The sequence below is a fragment of the Salminus brasiliensis genome, chromosome 12 (assembly GCF_030463535.1).
Source record: "Salminus brasiliensis chromosome 12, fSalBra1.hap2, whole genome shotgun sequence".
Taxonomy (NCBI): domain Eukaryota; kingdom Metazoa; phylum Chordata; class Actinopteri; order Characiformes; family Bryconidae; genus Salminus; species Salminus brasiliensis.
In genome coordinates this window covers 4,322,807-4,345,603 of record NC_132889.1, presented here as the reverse complement: position 1 = coordinate 4,345,603, position 22,797 = coordinate 4,322,807, and the positions used below count along the sequence as shown (strand labels likewise).

At 45.6% G+C, this 22,797-nt stretch overlaps 1 protein-coding gene across 1 annotated transcript in view; it reads right to left on the bottom strand.

The window, feature by feature from the left end:
* Positions 1–22,797, bottom strand: part of grin2aa (glutamate receptor, ionotropic, N-methyl D-aspartate 2A, a) — a 214,708-nt gene that overhangs the window by 46,321 nt on the left and 145,590 nt on the right. The window contains exon 4 of the mRNA XM_072694414.1: positions 68–270. Coding sequence (XP_072550515.1) covers positions 68–270 — 203 coding nt within the window. The remainder of the gene's footprint in view (positions 1–67; positions 271–22,797) is intronic.

Sequence of the window (22,797 nt, the reverse complement as noted above, 5' to 3'; positions counted from 1 at the left end):
GCGAGCCGGTCAGTGATAGAGAGCAGTTTACAGAGACAGCAGAGAGAGAGGACGGGAGGGGACTCACTCTTTGATGTGTTTTCGGCAGGGGACCGAGTTGCGCATGCAGGTTCCTGTCAGCCGCTCCACGTCCTCCACGATGACGAAGGGCTTCTCCTCCAGAGTCACGATGGTCAGGTGATTATCGTCCGTCTCCGCATCTCCAAACGAGTTGAAGCGCGGCCACACCGGGTACTTCAGGGTCAGACTGCGGTTCTCCCACTTTCCCATCTACACACACACACACACACACCAGACAGCACAGGGTTACTAATAAGAGTCAAAAGGGTTACTGGTTTTAACCCCTTCAGTCCGTCACACGATTTACATTAGGCCCTACAATAGAACCCTGTGGGACGCCACAAGATATGCTAGACCAGATGGTTGCCAAATAATTCGCTTCTGCATTAGGATTAATAAAGGAGGATCAAAGGATTCCGGACAGATCCAGTGACTAATAACATTTCTTGTTAATAACTGTCCAATCAGAGCATCTTTAAGGAGTGAAGGTGGGACAACGCACATGTTCCACTGACTGTAATAGGGAGAACAGGGGGAACAGGGGGAACGCTGTTGCTGCACTGTGTGACTTTGGTGAAGCGGGTGGGGCGACAATCGCAAGAACTCCACATGCTTCTCTACCTCTCAGTGACGGTCTTGTACCTCTCAGCTGGTCCAGAAATGCATGTGAAAAGCGTGTCCCTTAGCGGTGGATCAAAGTGTGAATTACACCTTTTGACCGCAGGGGAAACTTAATCACTCTCTCTCTCTCTCTCTCTCTCTCTCCCTCCTCCACTATCTCTCTCTTTTGCTCCTCCCTATCACTCTCTCTGTCTTTCTCTCTCTCCATTTTTTATTCTATGTCTCTCTCCCTCCTCTTTTCCTATTTTTTTTCTCTCCCCTTTTCCCTCTCCTCCTTCCATGTCTCTCTCTCTCTCTTTCATCCTGTCATATCTGTTTTTCTCCCTTCTTCCCTATCTCTCTCTCTCTTCCTTCCATATCTCTCTCTCCTTCTTCCCTATCTCTCTCTCTCTCTCTCTTCCTTCCATATCTCTCTCTCCTTCTTCCCTATCTCTCTCTCTCTCCTCCTTCCATATCTCTCTCCTTCTTCCCTATCTCTCTCTCTCTCTCTATCTCTCTCTCTCTCACAAGTTCAGGTCAGTAAGCTTTACTGCTACGGTCATGTTGAGATACAGTACTGCTAGAGCTTCACCAAAAGAGCCAACTTGATCCTTTTGAGCATGTAATAAAAAAACAATAACAATAATTCATAATAATAACAACATAAAAAGTGGCAAAAAAGAACAGTATAAATAACAAAAAGAACACACACACACAAACACACACACACACACACACATGCATATAATATAAGATAGTATACTTAAAAAAAAATTCCCATCTCTCTCTCTCTCTCTCTCTCTCTCTCTCCATCTCCAGGGAACAAAGTGACACTTGAGAGCACACTGACACACCAAAGCCACACAGACAGTGACAACACATCCATCCATCTCACACACACACACAGGCTATCTATCAGAGCCGGACCTGTGGCATGCAGCAAACACACACCATTCATCAGCGGAAAACAGACACACTGCATCATAATGCAGCTCAACCCACAGCTCTCACAGCTCTCACAGCTTTCACTGCTCTCACTGCTCTCACAGCTCCTACATGAAATATCGGAATAGCTGAGAAAAGCAATTACAATACTCCTCACAGACCACACACACACACACACACACACTTTCCCATTCATTCCCACTAGATTTTAAAATGTGTCCTGGTAGGAGACCGTCTGTATACTTTTGGACATGTTGCATATTGTAATAATCGCTGTATGAGACAATATCAGTGCAATGTTTCCTTTCTTGCACACCTAGTGTATAGTATATCTGAGAGAGAGTGTTGTATGTGTGTGTGTAAGAGTGTGTGTGTGTGTATGTGTTTCCATGGCAGTTCATCAGTGCCCAGTGGCCTGTGAGTACAGATATGGGCCAAAGTCTTCAAACCAAGGCTCTGTGAGCTCTGAGAGTGATACCCAGTCCAGTGTGTGTCTGTGTGTGTATGTGTGTGTGTGTGTGTGTGTGTGTGTATGTGTGTGTGTGTGGTCCGAGTGGGAATCACTCACTGCAGCCGAAACTTTCCCAACTCGTGTCAGTGGTTATTTGGGTTAGTGCTGGTAATCCTGTCAGTATCTTGCGCTGACAGGAACGCCAGTCTTCCCTCACATGCAGCTCCACTAGATATGGCCTGTAGGACATTACTATCAGTCATATTCACAAAATATTAATAATCGACTGATGATTTGAGACCAAAAATTCCACTAAACAATAATAAGCATCACGCATTTCCTCTTCAGTTGGTAGCCAGGTACCCAACCCACTCGTTAGTACTCTCCCCTATCACATGCGCAACCAGCCACCGCCTCTTCAACAACTGCCGCTGAAGCAGCGTCACCAGGCAACCAACGCGCTCTGAGGAAAGCGCCAGGTACCCAATTCTGACGTATCAGCTAGCAGACGACCATGCCAACCAGCATCACACTGTTGAGGTGATGTAGGGAGAGAGCAGGAGCCATCTACCCACCCAGAGGAAGCAAGGCCAGCTGTGTTCTCTCAGGCTCCGACTGCTGATGGCAAGACCCAGGATTCAGGTCCGGTGACCTCTGAACTGTCATGTTCATGAAACCAGTTGGAGACCACTTCTGCCTTGTGCCATGGTGCATCATCATGCTGGAGGTAGATGTTCTGTGAGCCTGAGCAGAATTCCAGATTCACCAGACCAGGCAACGTTTGTCCAATCTTCAACTGTCCTCAGCTGTCCTGCAGCCTCAGCTTTCTGGTCTTGGCTGTAAGAAGTGGTAGTGGACATGGTCTCCTGCTGTTATACAGTTTGGACTTAACACCAGGTAGCCAACCGCTAGGTCCCTAGCTCCACCGCACCAGCCAACACCCGGCCAACATCTACCCACCCAGGGAGAGCATGGCCGGATGAGCTCTCTCAGACCCCTGGTGGCACAGTAATAGCCCTGTCGTGCTGAAAATCCCCGAAGATCAGCAGCCCTAGAAGTACTCAAACCCCCACTTCTGACACCAACTTCTGATCACCCCCCCACACACACACACATTCTGATGGTACCCAAATAGTGTATACGCTGCACCTGTGACAGTGACGTTGACGGACACATGCTCTCGCAATGGATGTAGCCCACCCGTGGGCATGTGTGTGCATTATGACAGCAATGACAGGGTGTAAGGCCAAAATCTAGTCAATGGGGGCATGTCATGTGTTGCCACGCCCCACCTTCACCGATCCCCCCACCCAAACCACCCCCACACACACAGTGCAGGAACATATAGGGCGCAACAAAGCCGAGCACAGCAGCTAAACTCCACTGCAGCATCAATTCTTAATGGAGCCGCATTCAGAACCCTCTCTCTCGCGCTCTCTCTCTTGCGCTCTCTCTCTCTCGCGCACTCTTTTTTTTTTATTATTCTTCATCCCCTCGCTCTGCTCTCCATTCCCCCTTTCTCTCCCTCTCTTCCTTCTCTCCCTTTTGCTTGGGAGCATTCAAGCATTCAAGCTGACTTTACATAAAAAAAAAGTGTAGCTCGGCTGCCCTTGAAAACTTCACGGCTACTGTGAAGTACACACAGGCGCACACACACTCACACACATGCCGACGCACACATCACACATTACCTCTAATGTCTTAAACCATTAGGAGACTGCAATTCCAAACCACTGTACTGAAAACCTTGATAGGTATTCTTTTATTTATTTATTTACGCCCCCCATCCCCCACAGCCCCCCGTCAAATAGCCCCATTGCACCGAGCCTCTTGCAAACACGTACGTATTTCAAGCCTCAGAGCTGCAGGCGATCGTTCTTGGCCCTCAGCTCCACCGAGCGGCCCCTTAATAGCACATTTCTATTGAATTAGATTTACCTCAACGCAGGCTGCTGCTTGGAATCCGTTCCAGCCGAGCATATGCGCTCTTTCCGCTCATGCCATGCACTGCTTTGAGAAATACACCCCACCTTGTAAAGTCATGTACGTACGCTACACAGCATTCACAGAAGTATGCTAATGATCAACTTCGAAGGTTTTAGCCATAGTCCCAGTACTCACAGGTGCCACAGATGGCCATTTCCACCAGTGTTTCCGCTACATACATCTTGGCGACGGCTGGCCAGTTGTGCTCTCCCGGACCACTGGTGGCACCATCATAGCCCTGTCGTTTGATCAGCATAACCTCTTTCAGCTTGAAAAGGTGCCGTAGTTTCAGTGTATTTCAGTGTAGCCCTGCTAGAGCTGCCCTGGCCAACTGTAAGTGCTATGATTGTGCAATGGTAGCATCTACAGGCAACAACAGCTCAGTTGCGAGGTCCATCAAGCCATATTTGACAAATCTGGTGTGGAGAAACTAGAGTTACCAGTGCTAAGCTCCACTAAACACCACTGGGATGATCTCTTTAGTACATTTTCCCATTCATTGCCATGTGTGTGTGTATATATATATATATATATATATATATATATATATATATATACCTTTTTTTTCCACCTCAGGCATAAAATCCTTATTTATATTATCATTCTCATTCTAAAATCAGAGTCTAGCATGCATGCCAATTCATTTGAAATATCATATTCTTTGCATTAACAGCAAAAAAAATGAAAAATATTAAAAAGCTGCTGTTTTGTGTGACAGGGTGGTTGGGTTGAGCTAGATTTTATGTTTTTTAAACATAAAACTGCAACAAAGTAACAATGTAAAAGAATGTCAGATTGTTACCATCTGCCATCAGCACTGCTAGAGCTGCCCTGGCCAACTGTTCATGCTATTATAGTGCAATGGCAGCATCTAGGGGCAACAACAGCTCAGTTGCGAGACCCATAAAGTCTTAGTTTGACAAATCTGGTGAGGATTAATAGAGTTATTAGCACGAAGCTCCACTGAACACCACTGGGAATGACCTGGAATGTCAACAGTGAGCTAGGCCTTGTGCATGACCTCATAAATTGTGAATGGGCACAAATTCCCACAGACACACTGTGATATAGGTGTGATGGTGAGGTGTCCACATACTTCTGGTCACCTAGCCTGCCAGATATGAGCCTTTCATGCCTTTATTGTAGCACAATATATAATAAGGCAACTGCAACACTAGTATTTCGTATATTTTTAGGTAAACCGCTCCATCTACGCTCTCCTTAAAACGCTTAAAAGTTGGAGAACTGTGTGGTGGAGGAGATAAGCAGCGAAGCGACAAACTGGAGAGAGAGAGAGAAGGTGAAATGAGATGGGCCGAATCGATAAAGAAAGAAACTCGTGTTCCAAACGGCACAAACACTAAGTAATGACGGCGCTTGAGCCACTCAAAATCTAATCAAACGCCGGAGGCGGCGCGGGCGCAACTTTACCGCGGCTGTGCTGCCGACGCCGCTGCTGCTGCTGTGGCCTCATTAGGGAAATATAATTAAGCAGGAGCTTTAGCAGAGCAGCGGTGCAGAGAATCCACATTAAGATGCTTAATTTCATCCTTATTGTATTGCTGAGTTTACTAGAAACCAAGTTAGCTTGTTTGTTTTTGTTATTGGCTTCACTCCAGTGAGGAAGCAGAAGAGGAAGAGGTCTGGGGGGTTTCGCTGGTCAAGCATCTGGAGTGGGTTTTTGTCGTAGCTGGGGGACGGACAGTTTTGCTGTTTATCTGTATCTATCTAGAACGTAGCACAGCTCTTATTAGCATATTATAAACTCTCTATATTAATATGAAAACACTATGGACACACATATTAAATCTCTGTACCATGACGTAATTGAGTTTAGGCCGAGAAAGGCAGCCTGTCGTTTAGTAAACAAACATACGCTAAGTCCAGGTGACCTCAGCTAGCGTTACTATGCTAGCCCTATAGAGTCTACAGCACCTTTTCAAGCTGAAAGATATGAGCTGCACAGGGCTAGCATAGTAACGCTAGTTGAGGTCACCTGGACTTAGCGTATGTTTGTTTACTAAACGACGGCCTAAATTCATTTACGTCACAGGTGATCTACTGCGGCTTCCTGCAGGTCTCGGTATGGTAGTACTGTACGTTGTGGCGCACTGAGGAATCGAACAGTGTTGGGAGTCATGAAGCGCCCGCAGCACCGACGCAAGTGTGCGTCCCTCCATTATAAACAATGCTTTCCAATTTTTGGACACGCTGTGGCATGTCCGGTGTGAGACGGGGCTTCATGTCACCACCACCACCCTCCATGGACATGGACATTTTCATGGACATGGACATTTCCATAAAAAATAGCAGCCACCAAAGATGATGCAAGTTCTTGACCTAGCAAACATGCCAATCAATTTGTAATTAATTTTTAATGAATTAATTATTAAGTCATTATTATTAGCCTAACAATTATTTTGCGTGGACAGGGTGGTACTCTGTCTGACATGAAAATACAATGAAATCAACAATTTTTTTAGTTTTTTAGATTGGATGTTTTTGGAAATCAGCTGAAAAAAAGATGAAAAAAAAGTTTTTGGTATGAAACTACACAGATATGTGAGAGAACTTTAGGGCACAAAATGAAATATAAAAATATTTATCAGAACTGCAGGGTGGGCTCTTTAAAGCAGCAGTATGTGGGAATTGGTATTTCTTGCTCCTGGGCTCCCCCTACAGTTGGGAAAGTGTAAAGTGTAATTCGTGCTTTGAGCCGCCACTAAAGAACATGTGTTTCTGGACAAGCTGGGAGATGCAGAACCGCCACTGAAAGCAAAGGAAGCATGTGGACTGAGGCGGTGGAGTGATATTACAGGATGTTACACAAGTATGACTCGTGAGCGTTGTCCTGCTCGCCTCACCAAAACGTTACACAGTGCAGTAGCAAATATAGCAAACAGTAGCAAATATGGAGATGCTAAACTCTTTATTATTAAGTCAGTGGAGCATCACAATGATTTTGAAGCTGCTAATTTAAGGTAAGAAAATTGCAGAATGTTGCTTTAATCTTTATTATTTCTATTTTTGTCATTTTCTGCTTTTTGACAATATGAATCTAGCTTTTATTTTTCACATTATATCAACATTATGATAAATGGGCCAATAGAAATGCTCCAAAATGACCAAGATACGCGGTCATGCATAGCTAATGCATACATATAGAGTAACTCCACACACATCAGCTTCTGCTTTAGCTCTGTCTGTTCCCCCTATAGCCTCGACACAGTTCTGCTTTTGGTGGCTGCATATCAGTCACTCATTAAACCCTTTGTTTACGTATTGATTAATCTCTCGGAGCGGCAGATGAGTGAGCCACATACGGAAAATGCAGTGTCTGGCCTGGCGAGGTCTTCGCAACAGCCGCCAGCCTTCAGCTGAAAGTGTTCATTAGGTAGCGGGTGACTGGGCAAGTCATTAGCACCTTTACCACCGGGACGCCGAATTAGCATTTTAATTGTTTACTCTCAGAGTGGAGATTTTGAGCTCGCCGATCTTGCGATCTTGCTCCTTTTCCCACACAGTGCCTTCCTTTCTTTCATGAGCGACTATGCTAGCATCTGAAATGTTCGTACAAGTCCTGCTGGACCGGAATCAACTCTGTACGAGTTTATTCAACACTGAAAACAAGCCATAACACAATGCAGCAGAGTCTGTAATCATGTTCTACTGCATAGCAGTAAAGGACGATGAACAGGGCATTAGCGTATAGCGGTAGTATAGTGATATACTGTAGTAGGTGCTTAAGAGCTTAACAATCAATGCGCTAGATGTGTACACCATGGTACACCACGGTTTGGGTCTCGAGATCCATTCAAGTTCAGCACAGCGGGAAAAATGCAGTGTCCTGTAGCACCCCCTTGAGGTAGCTGCTACAGCCTGTTGTGCAGAGGTCCAGGTTCCAGGGCCTCATTTCCCTCTACATTGCTGGCAACCCAAATCTAACTAACCAAACTACTGTTTGTCGACTACTGGTGTGTAATAACTGATTTACAGTGGGTACATTTGGTTTTCCATAGCAAATGTGTGTGTATTAGCATTAGCGCTAGCCTTCTTCGGTTCTGAGCGGGATTCTTCAGTGCTGGTTTATAAACAGAGCGTTTTAGTGAGAGTTTTATAAAGGTTCAGATATTATGGTCGGTTTTCATGTTCCACTGTAAAATAGCTCCACACTGCAGAACCTCAACTCCTTTATTTACCTTCTGAGAACATCCGCACTGCTGCAGCCGGCTAGGAATAACATCTATTAATGGCGCCAGATGGCGCTCTGAACAGTGTGACTTAAACAAAGAGTCTGTAGCTGGATTAGGATTAAAATAGCCAATACCCGATCCATTAAAATACGCCTGGATCTGCCCCTAGCCCAATCCACTGGTTAGGCTCGGGACATCCTTACCCACTGTTGATGTTATTACCTTATTATTTGCAGTGGTTGTTCAAAGCTGCTGCATTAAAAGGTCGGTAGTATGAATGTTCTGGGAGGAAGCAGCAAGCGGAATGCGATTTTTCCCATTTTCCACCACTGGTTTGGAAAGAATTAGGGGTGTCCATGCACTCTCTATGTAGGGAGAGCATCAAACACATCAAGGCACATTTGATGCTGCGCCTTTCCACGTACCTCCATCCAGCCAGGTGCATACACCCACACGCTGGTGGGCTACGGCAGAAACCTTCAGGTGCTGGATGGAAGGAGGTCTTATCTGAAACGCTTTAGAGCCTCTTCCCTCGGCTTCTCCGCAGCAGATAGAGGGGAATGGAATGGAAAGCAGCTGCTCGGAGATAAGATAAACACTCCATGGCCAGTTCTGCTGAGGGAAGATAATTAATGGCTACTCTGGGGGGGAGGAGACTCATCATGTGTGTTAGAAGCTCAGCAAACTCTCGCTGTGCAGGTCACCGTCTGTCCAGCTCTATGTTCCACCAGAATAGCTACGTTCTCCAGAGTACCGAGTCCAGATAGAGGAGCTTATCTGGAGTAGCTGGCTGGGTCATTCATCACTTAAGTTACATAAGCTGGATGCAGGGACCTTCTCACATTGACCCACACTTCAACCAATATAATAGGTACTGCACTGGTCATTTGCAGTAATTGCAGTTGTACAGATTTAGGCATGTGGTCTCTATGAATTATATGGACTAGATATGGAGTAGATTACACAGTCACATTTCTCTATCAGCCTAAAGTGTTACGTACAAGGTGATCTGTCGCCCTGGAAATTGGCTGTAGCCATTTCTGTCCTTGACTGTACACCTCAAAATAAATTCATATGGAGCCACTATTGATCTGTACCTAGGAGATGGCAACCACTATATGGCCTTTCCCTTGTTAACTGGAGACCCGTATTAGTTATCAGTACTAAAACAGCAACCACAGTGCACTGTGGGAGCAACTACTGGCTCTGTAGTTGAATCATTGAGGCCTCTGCAGTGATTGCTGGTGTCGTTTAATTTCAGAGGTTCGGTCAGGTCAACGATTAGTTGACAGTGTCAAAGACATTGATTTGTTGTTTACTTTCTAATAATAATAAAGCTTTCTAATAATGTCTTATGTTTAATGTCTGTTTTATAACATTGTGAGCTCATTGTGACAGACTGCAGGACACTACAGGAACTGTAGGGCAGCATATTTTGATCTTTTCTTGTCCTAGGAGGATTTCACAAAACAAACAACAAATCAAGCCCAACAAATTCTGTCCCAAGCCAACTGTAGCCCAACAAATTCTGTCTCAAGCCAACTGTAGCCCAAAAAAATCTGTCCCCATCCACCTGTAGCCTAACTAATTCTGTCCCAAGTCAACTATGGCCCAACATATTCTGTCCCAAGCCAACTGTAGCCCAACACATTCTGTCCCAAGCCAACTGTAGCCCAACAAATTCTGTCTCAAGCCAACTGTAGCCCAACAAATTCTGTCTCAAGCAAACTATGGCCCAACAAATTCTGTCCCAAGTCAACTATGGCCCAACAAATTCTGTCTTAAGCCAACTGTAGCCCAACACATTCTGTCCCAAGCCAACTGTAGCCCAAAAAAATCTGTCCCCATCCACCTGTAGCCTAACTAATTCTGTCCCAAGTCAACTATGGCCCAACATATTCTGTCCCAAGCCAACTGTAGCACAACAAATTATACGCACTGTACTGCAGTCCAACAAATTTTGTCCCACTCTACTGTACAGATTCCCTCAACCTGACTGTAATCCAAAAAATGCTGTGCCACACTGACTGTATCCTAACAAGTTCTGTCCCTACCTCACTGTAGCCCAACAAATTGTCTCTACTTGAGTGTTGAATTTCTTGTTTCCACAAAGATTTACAGTTATGCAAAAAAACATTAATGCAGTAGATGCTTTTCTAAATTCTCTTTACTTTGAAACAAATCGATATGAGAGCAGAGTAATGTAATAAGAGAGTGAGAGAGAGCGTGAGAGAGTGAGAACAAGAGAAAAAAAAACTTCAATAGAGCTGGTTGACAATATTATGAAGCACTGCCCCACATATGCTTTCAACACTGACCCCCTCGCAATTTACAGTGACCCTCCCTCTAATTAAGCTCAGCCAGCTGAAGTGAACTGGGCGGCACCACTGTTCCTGCATGGTGACCTACGCAGTTATCAATGCCGTTCGAGCCCATTTAGTGCCACTTAAAGCAGGGGCTTCCGTTCTGAAGTGGCTTCATTGCGTCACCCAGTCTGCCATCTATCGAGTAAAGAGACTAGCGAGGAGTTACCAGGGAAATCAAGGGATCAACTCTGCCGTTTCCTCAATGAGCATAATCAATCTGCCGTTTCCTCAATGAGCAAGTCAAACGTTGGCGGATTAAAAAACCCTGCTGTGACATCGACGAGGGGGCTGTGGTGTGGCTAGAGTGATGCCACAACATTTTAATGAACCCTGAGTGAGGGATATAAAGAGAGGCAGCAGGGGGAAAGAGGCTCTGGGGAGTTTTGGCTGCTTTCGGGGGCCGGCCTAAATTGAAGAAGAACACAGGAGTGAAAAATGAGGGCTGTTTTCCAAGGTGACAGCGGTATGGCCTGGCTTCAATTGTAGAACACACACACACACTCACAAACACACACTATCACTTGTCGCTGAAAAGGAGAAGGGGGAATAATGTGTGTGGTGAAGCAGCTTATTTCCTGCTATTATAGACCACAGCTTAGCAGCCAGGCCAATTCAGTGCAGGTCTCCATGAGGTCACTGTGATAGAGGGATTAGTGTGAGAGGGCCCACATTCCATTACTCTGTCAGACAATAGTATCAAATTCATCAGCGATACTCAGATTTATGGGTAATATCGAGAGGCCTCTCTTGGATCTAGCCAAAGGGATGGGGATGACCCCACTGAAGAGGCTCCAGGAGGAAACTGAATTGCTCAACACAAGCAATTTGCCATGCAGTCATGAAGGCCAGGAGATGAGAAAGACAGAGGGAGATAACGGCAAGCAGCAGAAATGTGCTGTTCTTGAACTGTTCTGTAGCATTAAAAAAATCCTTTCCAACTTGACCGCGGCCCGATAGAAATCAATTTAACCTCAACAGCAGCCTGACGCAATTCTCTACCAACCCAACTGTAGCCCTACAAAAGCCTGTCCAAACTTGTGTACTGCCAGATAAAAATCTGTCTGAATAGTACAATGATAAAAGTCTGAACCAATCAAATTATAGCCCGGGATTTCCATCCCAACCTAACTATAGCCCAACAAATTCTGTCCCAGCCTGACTATAGCCCAACATATTTTGTCCCAACCTGACTATAGCCCAACAAATTCTGTCCCAACCTGACTATAGCCCAACATATTTTGTCCCAACCTGACTATAGCCCAACAAATTCTGTCCCAACCCGACTGTGGCCCAACAAATTTTGTCCCAACCTGACTATAGCCCAACAAATTCTGTCCCGACCTGACTATAGCCCAACAAATTCTGTCCCAACCTGACTATAGCCCAACAAATTTTGTCCCAACCTGACTATAGCCCAACAAATTCTGTCCCGACCTGACTATAGCCCAACAAATTCTGTCCCAACCTGACTGCAGTCAAGCAAAATTCTGTCCTAACCTGATTTTAGCCTCTCAAAAGTCTGTGTCAATGTGACAGTAGCCCTACTAAAGCCTGTCTAAACTACTCTGGTACTCTGATCAAATTCCATCCCAATCCAATTATAGCCCGTCAAAGTTGTGTCCCAGCCCAACTGTAGCCTCACAAAAGTCTGTCACAATCCAATTATAGCCCCAAAAGGTTGTGTCCCAGCCCAACTGTACCTTCACAAAATTCTGTCCCAATCCAATTATAGCCCGACACAGTTATGTTCCAAACTCACTACAGCCCAACAAATCCTGTACCAACCTGACTATAACCCAACAAATATTGTCCCAACCTGACTATAGCCCAACAAATATTGTCCCAACCTGACTGCAGTCAAGCAAAATTTTGTCCCAACCTGACTGTAGCTCAACACATCCTGTCCCAACCCAACTATAGCCCAACACATTTTGTCCCAAACTGACTGCAATCAAGCAAAATTCTGCCCCAGTCCAATTATAGCCAGACAAAGTCGTGTCCCAACCCAACTGTAACCTCACAAAATTCTGTCCCAACCTGATTTTAGCCTCTCAAAAGTCTGTGTCAACCTGACTGTAACCCTACAAAAGCCTGTCTAAACTACTCTGGTACTCTGATAAAAATTCTGTCACAATCCAATTATAGCCCGACAAAGTTGTGTCCCAACCCAACTGTACCTTTACAAAATTCTGTCACAATCCAATTATAGCCTGACACAATTATGTTCCAAACTGACTACAGTCCAACAAATCCTGTCCCAACCTGACTATAGCCCAACAAATATTGTCCCAACCTGACTATAGCCCAACAAATATTGTCTCAACCTGACTGCAGTCAAGCAAAACTTTGTCCCAACCTGACTGTAGCCCAACAAATCCTTTCCCAACCTGACTGTATCCCAACAACTTCTGTCACAACCTGGTTGCAGTCAAGCTAAATGTTGTCCCAACCGACTGTAGCCCAACAAACACCTGTCCAAACTGTTCACCAGATAAAAATCTGTCTCAACTCGACAGTAATCTGACAAAAATCGGTCAGAACTTGACTACAATCAGGTAAAATTCAACTGCAGCTTAACAAAGACCTGTGTGAACATAAGTGTAGCCTGAAATTATTCAACTCAACTGTAGTCCAACATCCATCTTAACTCCACTGAAGCCCAACAAAAATCTGTTCCAACCCAACTATATCCCAAATTTCTGTCCCATCTAGACTTTAGACCCAGCAAAAATTCTGTCTGAACTGGACTGTAGCCTGATATTGTTCTCTCAATTTGACAACTGGATCGTATTCTAACCCGACTGTGGCCCAGCCAACTTCTGTCTGAGGTCAACTGCAGCCCAACGCAAATGTAGAATTAGAACTTGACCTTAAAACCTTAAACCCCTCATTTATCAGAAAAAGCCCGGTAGTTCCAGCAGTTCTTCACAGAAAAGGTTGTGTCAGAAACAGATGCCTCTCCAAACTTCCTTTGACGCAGACATCTTGTTTAAGCGAAAAAGCTCTTTATTAAGTGGCTCGCTCTTGCAGAGAATTCTGACGGCTGTATTTTGAATAGAGCGTGTCCCGTGGAGACACACTGCTGTGCGCTAGCAGTGCACACTCACACCTGTGTTAGGCAGCCTAAGCGTCCGCCAATTGGTCCCCTTTTTTGCTTCATTTGCTGAGGTGGGGATCTCACGCTGACACTAATAATTGCACAGTAGGGAGCGTCACCCAAGCATCGCATTTCAACTATCTGTGGAGAATCAGCTTCACACCACAGTGGCCTTACATCAAGCACTACAGTATAGGCATGGATATAATTACTACAGAACTGTTTCTGTTTCCACACTTAAATAACAGAGGAGAACATGCATTTGGTTTGTTTACTCTTATTGAGGAATTGTGGCTGATTTTGAAAGTTAGTAAATACAAGTTTTAGAAGAAGTTATACCATGGATTTATCATGATTGTGTCATTTGCGGAACAGAGACGAAATTCTGTCCTAACCAGACTGTAGCCTGGCAAAATTCTGTCCCATCCCAACTGTAGCCTAACTAAATTCTTAGTCTGTAGCCAGAAACTTTTTTCTGGACCTAATTGAAACCCGTAAAATTCAATCAGAATCTGAGTGAAGCCATTAAAAGTTTTACTGAACTTGCATGAGGCCACAAGGAAATTCTGTCCTCAACCCAACTGTAGCCAACAAATTCTGTCCCAACTTGACTGCAGCCTGACAAAATTCTGTCCCAACACGAAAGTAGCCCAACAAATTCTGTCCCAACTTGACTAGATGGACAAAATTCTGTCCCAGTTTGACTGTAGCCCAACTAATTCTGTATCCAAAACGAAAGTAGCCCAACAAATTCTGTCCCAACCTGACTAGATGGACAAAATCCTGTCCCAATTTGACTGTAGCCCAACTAATTCTGTCCCAACACAAAAGTAGCCCAACAAATTCTGTCCCAACCTGCTTAGATGGACAAAATCCTGTCCCAATTTGACCATATCCTGACTATTTATTTCCCCAATCTGACTATAGCCACTAAAATTCTGTCCCAAACCAACTAGCACAACAAATTCTGCTCCAACCTTACTGTGGCCAACAAATTCTGTCCCAACCAGACTGTAGCCTGACAAAATTCTATCACATCCCAACTGTAGCCAGACTAAATTCTTAGTCTATAGCCAGAAACTTTTTTCGGGACTGAAGCCATTAAAAGTTTACCTAAACTTGCATCAAGCCACAGCGAAATTCTGTCCCCAACCCAACTGTAGCCAGACACAATTCAGCTTGACAATAATCTCTCCCAACCCGACTGTAGCCTGATAAAGTACTGTCCCAACCTGACTGTAGCCAAACATAATTCTGTCCCAAACTAATAGTAGCATGACAAAATTCTGTCCAAATTATACTAGCCCAACAAATTCTGTCCCAACCCGACTACATGGACAAAATTCTGTCCCAACTTGAGTACAGCCTGACAATTTTTTGTTCCAATGAGAGAGTAGCCCAAGAAATTATGTCCCAACCAGACAAGACAAACAAAATTCTGTCCTAACCCCACTGTAGCCCGACAAAACCCTTTCCCAATTCGACTAGCCCACCAAATTCTGCTCCAACCCGACAGTACCCTGACTATTTTTTCCCAACCTGAATTTAGCTGGTAAAATTCTGTCCCAACATGACAGTAGCCCAACTAATTCTGTCCCAACCCAACTAGATGGACAAATTTCTGTCCCAACCCCACTGTAGCCTGACAAACCTCTTTCTCAATTGGACTAGCTCAACAAATTCTGCACCAACCCACATCGACAAAATTCTGTCCCAACTTGACTACAGCCTGACAATTTTTTTCCCCATTGAGACAGTAGCCCAACAAATTCTGTCCCAACCCAACTAGACAAACAAATTTCTGTCCCAACCAGACTGTAGCCCAACTTATTCTGTCCAAACCCGACTAAATGGACAAATATCTGTCCCAACCCCACTGTAGCCTGACAAAACTCTTTCCCAACATGTCTGTAGATGGACAAAATCTGCCCCAACCCAACTGAGTTTAGAGGACATTTTGTCCCAACCTGACAGTAGCCTGATTAATTTCTTTCTTCCTGATTGGATCACAGAAATTAAATCCACATGAATATGGAATACACTGCAATGGACAGTATCCGTCATATGCGTGTGTATGTTATTCATTTTAAAAACATCCAAAACCTTTAAAGCCCGGCCCGCCCCGTCTCCCCCTAACCGATAGTTTTGAGCAGCCAATGTGGGGTAAACATATGTGGATCTTCTTCAGTCCTGCCGGAAAAAGAGCATCCCAGGTGGCTTCGCATGGAGCTGCTTGAGAGAATGCCAAGAGTGTGCAGAGCTGCATCAAGGCAAAGTGGGGCTACTTTGAAGAGTTTTGAAGCCCTTCTAGGTCACAGCCTAATTCCACGTGCCACTTCAAAGATCTGATGCTTTCGCCGTCGTTCTAAACCGCAGAAGACAGTGAAAATAAGGAGAACCCATCTATGAGTAGGTGTATCCTTTTTTGGCTGGTACTGTAGGTGCCAGCCTGCATCCTCATTCATCTCTCTGAAAAAGGGCTGCTTGGATCCGTTCCTGCTGTCTTCTCAATGGCAGTTTCTTATACCGCACAAAGGAGCAGTTTGCTGCCGCAGCTCTGGCCAATATTCATTGAGTTTTGTGCAGAAATGAATGCAGTCACCGGCAGCAGCCTGCCGGTCTGCGGCAGCCTGGATAAGGACAGATGTTGGGCTCCGTCGACAGACAGTTTCTGACTTACCACTGCAACAGTCACCCAGCGCTAGCTGTTCCGTCAGTCAAACATGGTTGATTCCTGACCAGATCGCATTAGAGTGACAGGATGAGCAGATCATCTTGCACAGCTCCGCTGCATAATGCAAAAGAACTGTGAAGGGCAGGACGGGGGGGTGGTTTGCTGGGAAAGGGTGTGGCGTAGTGACCTGTCTATGAATTGATCCTAAACCGTTTTTTCATAACGTCCATTTTTAGCCGTTCAGACCCATTTACTCCCAGGAGGACTCGCTCATGGGCCCCCTCTGGTGTTTTGCAGACATTTTTGATAAAATTCTGTCCCAACCAGACTGTAGCCCAACACATTCTGTCCCAGCTCGACTAAATGGACAAAATGTAGCCCAATAAATTCTGTCCCAACCTGACTAAATGGACAAAATTCTGTCCCAACCAGATTGTAGCCCAACAAATTCTGTCCCAACCCCAATTAAATGGACAAAATTCTGGACATTTTTTTCCCCAATCTGACTGTAACCACTAAAATTCTGTCCCAACCCAACAGTAGCCCAACTAATTCTATCCCAACACAACAGTAGCCCAACAAATTCTGTCCCAACCAGACTAAATGGACAAAATCCTGTCCCAACCAGACTGAAGCCCAACTAATTCTGTCCCAACACAACAATAGCCCAACCAATTCTGTCCCAACACAACAATAGCCCAACAAATTCTGTCCCCACCTGACTAAATGGACAAAATCTTGTCCCAACCAGACTGTAGCCCAACCAATTCTGTCCCAACATAACAATAGCCCAACAAATTCTGTCCCAACCCGAAAAAAATGACAAAATTCTGTCCCAACCAGATTGTAGCCCAACTAATTCTGTCCCAACCGGACTAAATGGACAAAAATTCTGTCCCAACTAGACTGTAGCCCAACGAATGCTGTCCCAACCCGACAGCTGCCCAAGAAATTCTGTCCCAACCCGATTAACTGGACAAAATTCTGGACAATTTGTTTCCCCCAATCTGACTGTAGCCACTAAAAGCCCAACAAACTGTCTCCCTCTGGTGTTTTGCAGTCATTTTTAATAAAACTAGCTCAGATTCTTAGGCTTGTCCTTTCTTTTCCTGCTTCACCTTCACATCACCTTCAAGCTCTGACTGTTCCCTTGCTGCATAATTTGTAGATCCCACCCCTTCACAGATGAAGCCACTGAGTGTTCTTCAGCATCAGTGTTTTTCACTTCACCTGTCAGTGGTGCTAATGTTATGGCTGTTCGGCGTATATTTTCAGTCTACTTCTGGCATTACATTCTTTACTCTATTTGGTCCATTCTCTACCACATCTATCTCTCTGCTTGCCTTCTGTCTCACTCTGCCTCTTTGTCTCTTGTCCATTGGAGAGCGGTTGGACGGCAGAGATGCAGTCATTGTCCAGGTGGCACTGGCACGTGATGTGTGTTGTGGCTGCCGCTGCCCACTGTGATGGCCCGCAGCCGAAATGGCACGCAGATGCATTTCACACCGACACAGTTTATAACTGCCTCCTAAAGACTGACCACTCCAAGCCAATCCTCGGGGTATTCCACCATCCCCTGTGGAATGAGTGTGTGTGTTTACATGTGTGTACCCATATTCATTTTGTATATTTTTTCATATTTATATTTTTTGTATATATTATGTGAAAAATGCGATTGGTGCATTATTGAACATTAAACATCATCAGAAATACGGAATTAATAGAAAACTGTGAAGCATGGAGGTGGAAATGTCGTGATTTGGGGCTGCATCTGTCTCTCCACAATGCATTCAAAGCCAAAACCCCTCCCAGTACAACCAAAACACCAGTAATAATTGCAGCGCAGTGTGTTAGCATTAGCGTTAGCCTTTACTTGGGTCTGAATGGGCTCTTTAGTGCTGGTTTAGAAACAGAGAAAGGCGAGCATTTTCCCGGTTCTCCTGCTGGTAAAACAGAACGTTTTAGGGACAGTTTTATAAAGGTTCAGTTATATGGTCTGTTTTGATGATCCACTTTAAAATAGCTCCACACTATAAATAAAAGACTCTCAACTCTTTTATTTACCTTCTGAGAGTGTCCGCCCCCTGCTGCCGGATGGCTGGGAACAATGGGAACAATGGCGCTTTGAGCACACAGGATGGCGCTCTAAACAGCGTGGACTTGGAACTGGTTTGGGATTAACATAGCCAAGACCTGATCCATTAAAGCATGCCTGGATCGGCCCTAATTCCAATCCACTGCATAATTGCAATTGATAAAGCAATTAATCATACCGGAACCGGACACATCCTGACCGGGTAAAAAGCAAGTGTGTCTGTCTGCCTGTCTAGGTCTATATATGACTGTGTGTTTTGGTTTGAGGGAGAATGAGTGAGACAGGCAGTGTAAGTCGGAGGAGGGGGGGTCCGTCTGTGTCTATTTACCCAGCAGTCCCACCTTTTGGTCCCGCATCTCCTCGTCATCTCGAGCTCGGCCCTCCATCAGAGCTGGAATGTCCAGATAAATATTTATCTTAGGGCAGGAGCCCGTGGGTCCAGGTCAGTGTCTCCTGCGCTGCAGCTTTTGTCAATAATGAAATTCAGAGAGCAAACTTTCAGCCCTGCCGAGCCAAGGAATCCAATTTTGATTAACTCCAAGTTCGGCAGCTATTGAAGTTCATAGGCCGCAATCATATCTTATAGAAGGAGCACGGGGGGAGGAACTGTTATTTTCAGATAGCTGTTTGCTTTGGCTGCTGCTTAAAAGAAATGCGAATGTTCGGCAGACTTGAAGCAGTTGCCAGCTGAGTGAAGTAAACAGCTTCACGATGGACCTCAAAACGCATCCTGGCCACCTCAACACCTGGGTAGTAACTAACCCATAGGTTAGGTGTCTTGCTCAAGGACACATTAGCCATTGGCAACCTATGGACCACTGGCTCCTCCATGAGCATACCTTCTCAAACACTGGTTCTGACGGCCCACAGGCAATGACGTGTCACAGGCCAGAAAAGGCTCTGATATCACATGACACTGTTAAATGTATAAGCTCCTTGAGGAACTTTTGTAGGTTCTTCAATCTGAAACTGTGGAGGAACCTCTTAAGGTGCTTTGAGGAACCTCAAACCTCAACCTCAAATCCAGGGGAAAGAACCAGCAACCTTCCAGTCCCAGTATCTTTAGGTCACCTCATTATACTTCTCAGGCAAAGCTGGGGTCAGAACACAGGGTCAGCCATGCTACAGCACCCCTGGAGCCACGAGGTATAAGAGCCCAGCCTGTTTTGTGGACATGGGTATCAAACCCAAAACCCTCTGATCGACAACCCAGCTTTTGAACCATAAAGCCACCTGTGCCCCTTAGCCGAGCCACCACCGCCCCTGCAATCAAGTGGGTTCTAGTTAACTGTTAAGATGTACACACTCGACTGTGGTTCTATCTACTTAATCCACTGGTCATACATTGGGTCCAGACCTTTCCGTTTAGTGTTTTCCATGAACAGACATGAGCTAGAGGGCTAACCCCCACCCCCCATCACTGAGCTGTGGAGCATTGGAACTGTCTTTAGGGATGAGGTGGGGTAGTGATCAATCATCCAACCCAACATTCTGACCACACTTAGGCACTTGTCATGCTAAGCAATCAGATCCTTACAGCAATCTACAGTCTTTTTTCCCTGGACAGTAGAGACAAACAAAAGCAGGAGAGTTTTAAAACCCCTCAATTTCAGAGGAAACAAAATGAATGAGCAGGTGTCCCAATACTTTTGTCCATATAGTTTATGTATCTGCATTTTCCAAACGAAGCTAAAAGCAATCACTCGTGCACTGACTGTTCTCACGCTCTTACTCTGAAGTGTGTGTGTGTGTGTGTGTCCACACGTTGCCACATTCTGGAGGCCCACTAGTGGCCTGACGGCGGCCAAGCCGCTCCGACAGCCTCTCCGGCTTCATCTGTTTTAATTAGCTGAGCCTGCTCTTCACTCCGGCTCTCCACCTGAGCCTTTCTGTCCGTCTGGGCCGCCGCATAAAAGCAGAAGAGAGGCTCGAGAGCCAGCTCACCTCCTCCACAATCAGCACAAAGTGCTGAACGGGACTCGCCCGGCCCTCTCCACCACCTCCTTTATCCTTAATTGGCATTCTGACTGCTAGCCCTTTTCAGCCCAGCAGCTGCAGACAGGCCTCAGACAGGCCTGAGAAAGGCAGTGTGTTGAGGGGGTTGCGGAGAGGCACTGCTTCGCGCAAGTGTTGAACTCTCAGACTGAAAGGCCATTTCACAGCGTGAGCAGATGAGCAGGGAGTCGAACACTTCAGGCTCCCGCCGTTCACCTGACCACGTTCTCCAGAACTTGGCATCGCTGGCCAATGGACCACTGGCTCCTTCACAAGTAACCCAGGATCAGGAGCAGTGACGTGCCACAAGCCAGATCAAGCTCTGATATTACAGTACACTGTAAAAGTATGAGATCTTTGAGGAACTTTTGGAGGTCCTTCACACACCTTCACACCTTCAGGTTCCTCAAAGCACCTATCAATAGGCCAATGCTGACCTTTAGGGCTTCTGCATGATTTGATTGCATTCTGCGACAAGAGCGTTAGTAAGGTCAGGGTCTTGCATGATGACCACCCCACCCCAACTCATCCCAAAAGTATTAGATGGAGCACCACCATCCATCACTCCACAGTTCCACAGTTCCTCCACTGCTCCACAGCTCAATGCTGGGGGTCTTTATACCCCTCTAGCCCACGCCTGGCATTAGGCAGCAGCATGGTGCCAATAGATTCATGTTTAGCTCTCGAGCTAGCTGCAGAGAGTCCTATTCAGTTGGCAGTGCTTTTCTACAAGGGCTAGACAAGTCGCTGAATGCATTCATTTGAAGGGGTGTCCACAAATATGTGGACACACAGTGTAGCTCTTCTCAGTCTCAACGCAGACCAGATTTCGTTGTGCACCGTGACGTAAAAGCAACTAAACGGCTAAACCGCAGACGGCCGTTTTCCCCAAAACCAATCTGAGCTAATTCAGCATGGGATTTTTTTGAGGGCCGGTCTGCAGGTTTTGGTTCGACCGAATAAAATCCTGCCCGCATTAAATCAGGCACAGTAAATCAGAAGCAACTCTAATCTCTTCCTTGACTCGTCCGTGAGACGAGGCACAACGCGCTGTTAGCGGAGCTCGGCCGGGCTGTTTTTGTTCCACTAAAACTGTGACTGGTTGCAAAATAAATCAATTAGTCTGCTGGCGTGTTCCTGCGAAACCCAGACAGTTATCAAAATAGCGCCGGTTGGCCCAGGAGTGCTGAAGCAGCAAGCAGGGCAGCTAATCATTCGCTCTTTGTGTGTGTTCTTCATTTGCATCTGCCTCAGATCTGTTTTGCCATTTTAATGAACGCGTACAGCAGATGTTTATGAAATATGAAGCTCATATTCAGCGGGGAGCTGGGGAGCCTGCTTTTATAATAATGACTAACACTCACGCAAATGTGTTTTTCAACAAGCTGTCAGGATCTGATAAAGGGAGGAATCGCACATGTAGCGGAAGGAGGCGCTTTACGAGGCGACACAACCGCCCTTGGCTCCACGCAAGAACCTCGTACCTCCAAATTGTCAACTTTACAGGAGAAGGAAAAAAACTTGGGCTGCAGTGGATACTCGATGACGCTGACCCTGAAAATGCGCCGACATTCATATTTTCATAGAAGGTCTTTAGCAGACGCTCTTTTCCAGGGAGACTGTTTACTGAAAATACCCTTAGCTAGTTTATATCGGCTAGAATCCAAAAGATCCCTCTAAACTTAGACTCTACTAAATACAGATGCCAGTCTGGGGACCATAATACTCTACACACTCTACACTCTGCCTAAGTACTCTCAGAAGAGGAGGGTTTTCAGTCTGGGTTTGAAGACAGCGAGCGTTTGACTCTGCTGTTCAGACACCCAGGGGAAGTTCTTTCCACCACTTCGGTGCAGGACCGAAAAAAGCCTGGACGCTCGTCTTCCGTGGATCTTAAAGGATGGCGGGTCGAGCCGAGCCGTACTTGAAGCTGGAAGGGCTCTTGGTACAGATCGGGGTTTTGACCATCGCCATCAAGTACGGAGGGGCTGGCTGGTCCAGTCTTGTCTTTGTAGGCCAGCGTCAGGGTTCTGAATCTGATGCGGGCAGCAGCTACAGGAAGCCAGTGAAGAGAGGACACAGCAGAGGAGCTGAACGCTGCTGAATTCTGGATCAATTGCAGAGGCCTGATGGTGCGCAAAGGAGGACCAGCCAGAAGGGACATCAATATTTTAAGCCGACATGTCATTTTACCATTGTTTTATAAAACTTTTATTTTATTTATGACTTCTTTAGTTTTTTAGGTGTCTAAAACTCTTCAGATCAAAAAACAACTGCATTTATTTCCTCATTACTACTAATCTAACTGCTGCATGAGCTCAGTTGTTTAAGGCCC